The sequence below is a fragment of the Pteropus alecto genome, unplaced genomic scaffold, assembly GCF_000325575.1.
Source record: "Pteropus alecto unplaced genomic scaffold, ASM32557v1 scaffold25, whole genome shotgun sequence".
In the NCBI taxonomy this organism is placed as follows: Eukaryota; Metazoa; Chordata; class Mammalia; order Chiroptera; family Pteropodidae; genus Pteropus; species Pteropus alecto.
The window spans coordinates 25,193,695-25,196,861 of NW_006441955.1; the positions used below are offsets into that span (position 1 = coordinate 25,193,695).

General features: G+C 38.3%; 1 protein-coding gene across 1 annotated transcript in view; it reads right to left on the bottom strand.

Annotated features, from left to right (window-relative positions):
* ADGRL4 (adhesion G protein-coupled receptor L4) overlaps window positions 1-231 on the bottom strand; it is a 98,279-nt gene extending 98,048 nt beyond the window's left edge. Inside the window, exon 1 of the mRNA XM_006919351.1 lies at window positions 210-231. Coding sequence (XP_006919413.1) covers window positions 210-231 — 22 coding nt within the window. The remainder of the gene's footprint in view (window positions 1-209) is intronic.
* Window positions 232-3,167: the final 2,936 nt, after the last annotated feature.

The window sequence follows — 3,167 nt, forward strand, 5'->3', positions numbered from 1 at the left end:
GCAGGAAAAAAAAGGCTACTTTGTCCCTGGGCCCTGAATATGAAACTCCAGAGTTGAAAGGCCGAAGAGAAAAACATCCTGAGAAGTTCTGCGTCAATTCTCCTTGGAGACTTGGCCATATGCACTTGGCACGTGAGTTCCACCTTGGAAAAATCCTATTCTCTACAAGTGATAGGCAACCTCGGTGGCTAGGGGCACTGGGCACTCACCTAGGAGCGGGAGGAGTTTCATTGGCGGCGGCCGCGGTGGTAGCGGTGGCGGGAGCGCGACTGGGTGTGTGGCGGTGTAAACGAGACGCGGCTGAGCGGGCGCGGCAGGGTCCCGGCTCCGTCCCCGGTGACGCGCTGGCTTCCTCCGGACACTTTCCGGCCTCTTTTGTGTGATAGTATGTGACGAGCCCTGAGTCAGCTGGCCACGTCCGGCCCCCCGCCCCTACCCCCACAACACCCTGACTTCATTCCCTGCCTCTTGGCTACCAACTTCGAGCACTTTGCAGACCCTTTGCGGGATCATTTTGGTTCCAGGTGCAGTGACCACAGTGCCATCCTTAAGGCCTGTGTTCAGTAGCCAAAGCGCTTCAGAGACCCTTGCAGTGTCCCTCCTGAGAGGGCATCCATAGTCTTAGGGGTCCTTCTTATGGTCTAAATTCCTGGACATTGCGTTCTTTTATTCACCAATAAATTCACATAAAGAACTATAGGCCAAGAAGTAGGTAGGAGCCCTGGCTCCAAACAATGGGGCATTCATTGACAATATTCAGTCCTCCCCTTCTTGGAGCTCAGGATTCCACAGTGTAAAATAAGGATATTCTTCAACCTCATTTAGGTTATGCTTAAAACTACTGAGGGCGGGGGGGCAGGCGGGGAAAGCCGTTTCAAGAATTAAATGGCTATGGAAGTACGAAATGATGTTTTCCATTTTTAATTAAAATTTACTCATACCCTCAACACCCACTCTCAGAACATCTGGTTCATCATGTATAGTTTATCTTTTGCATGTTAATATACATGAGGTGATTATATAAAAATTGATGATTCTGGTTGAAACAGAAACAATTCTAGCTAAAAATTAAAAATGTCTGGTAGATAATGTTAATCTATAATGACAAAAAACACATCAGTGTTTGCCCCAGGTTGGGGTGGGAAGTGGAGAATGAATGCAGAGAGGCACAAAGGAAAATTTTAGGTAAATGGGAATAGTCTACATCTTGACTGGAACTGAGGTTACAAGAATGCATGCATTTATCAGAAGTTATTGAACTCTCCTCTTAAAATTGGTGCATTTATTGTATGTAAATTATACCTCAATAAACTTGATTTAAAGAAAATAAATGACTGTGCCATCAACATAAATCATTTTACCTTTAAACAGTTTGGCACACCTTTGTCATTTACATTCTGTTTAACAAACATCTACTGAGAATCTACTTTGTGTAGGGTATTCCCTTACAAAGATGAACAAGACAGGACCCTGGAACTCCAAGAACATTATAAACTAATAAGGCAACAACTAAAGCTAGTCACGATGACAGAAGTCACAATGAAATAGATATTTACCTATAGATGTATTTTCCTGGCTCTCCACTGCATTTTTTCTAGCCTAATTTAATTCCTGCAAAAAGCTCCTGAGAGTGGTACCTACCACAACAGATGAAAGAAATGAAGAACAGAGGTATCCTGTGACTTGCCCAGAGTCACACAGTTAGTCTAAGCGACTGCTTTAATTTGAACTCAGGCTATTTTGCTCCAAAGTCAGTGCTCTCAGTCACCTTACTATATTCTTTCTATAGAGCACCTTTAAGGAGAGTGTTGCAAAAATGAGGAGTTACAGTTCTTGCTTTTCATAGTGTGAAAAGGTGATTTAAATGCCATAAATGCCACAAAAAGAAAATTTGGATTTATTCTGTTGACAATTGGTTTTCTTTTACTAATCCTCCCCCCTCCCCCTTTTTTTTAACCAGACGGTGATTCAGTGAAAAAACTGTAGCAGCAGTCTGAATGAGGGATGTTAAGGAGACATCAAAGGCAGGGAAGCCAGAATAGTGCAGGAAATAGACTAGAAATGCCTGAACAAGGGTAGGAGTATTTGGATTGGGAGATAAAGGCAGATGACAGAAAGGATTAAAGACAAATTGATGTCAGGTTGACTTGCTAAGGTTGAGGAATATTTTTGAGACGAACAGAGTGTAGAGGTTTTCTAGTTGTGTGAGCTGAGGAAGGTGGAAACCATTCACAAAAATAGGAAAGCTAGGATGTAGAGTCACTTTGAAGAAAAAAAAATGTACATGTAATGAGCCCAGTTTTATAATATAAAGCTCAAGGTGTTCTAATGGCCTGACTCCATTTATGTAAAGCCAGTTTTTCCAAAGTCATTGAACACTCATCATATGAAGTCATTGAACAGACTCATTATTCAAAAGTCACAAATATAGGAATATATTATTTCCTGAGACAATTTATAAACTGAAAAAACCTGTTTTAAAAATCATTGACTTAAAATAGTTTACAAATCAGCCACACATGCTTACTCTTTATTATTATCCCAAAGCTAATAGAAGTAGTCAATTAAAAAAGATATTATTTTTCTCTAACATTGCTTAACAATTAGCTAAGTGAGGTAAAATTTAATTTTTTGAAAAAAATATTTCCCAAACTTTCCTTTTGCATGTGTGTCATAAAAAGTAAAGGTTTATTCATATTCTTGTATCAAGAAAACACAAGATAATACATAGACAAGTATGAAGTATTTAGTAATACTTATACTTTCAAGATAATTCTTTTTTGTAAAAAATCGAAATTACTTAAAAACATATTACTTAAAGCAGTTTATTTATAAAGAAATAGATATGAGATAACCACATAATTTTAGATCAATTGTCTTTACATTATTGGAAAAAACACATTAAAAATTTTAATCCAAAAAGTTTAATTATAAGTAAAAGAAAAGCACATTTTAAAGAAGTATTCTCAAAGGAATATAGAATTGTAAGTTTAAACTTTTATCAGTAGTCTTCATTTTGGTACCATTGAGATATGTCTAACTTCTGAAGACTTAATGATTACTTAGAGCTTGATTTTGGCCTAAGTATAGCACATGGAAGTTGTTATTTTAAGCTGCCTACCTTATTGTGGTTTTAATATACTTCTATGAACACTCATTCTGCAATG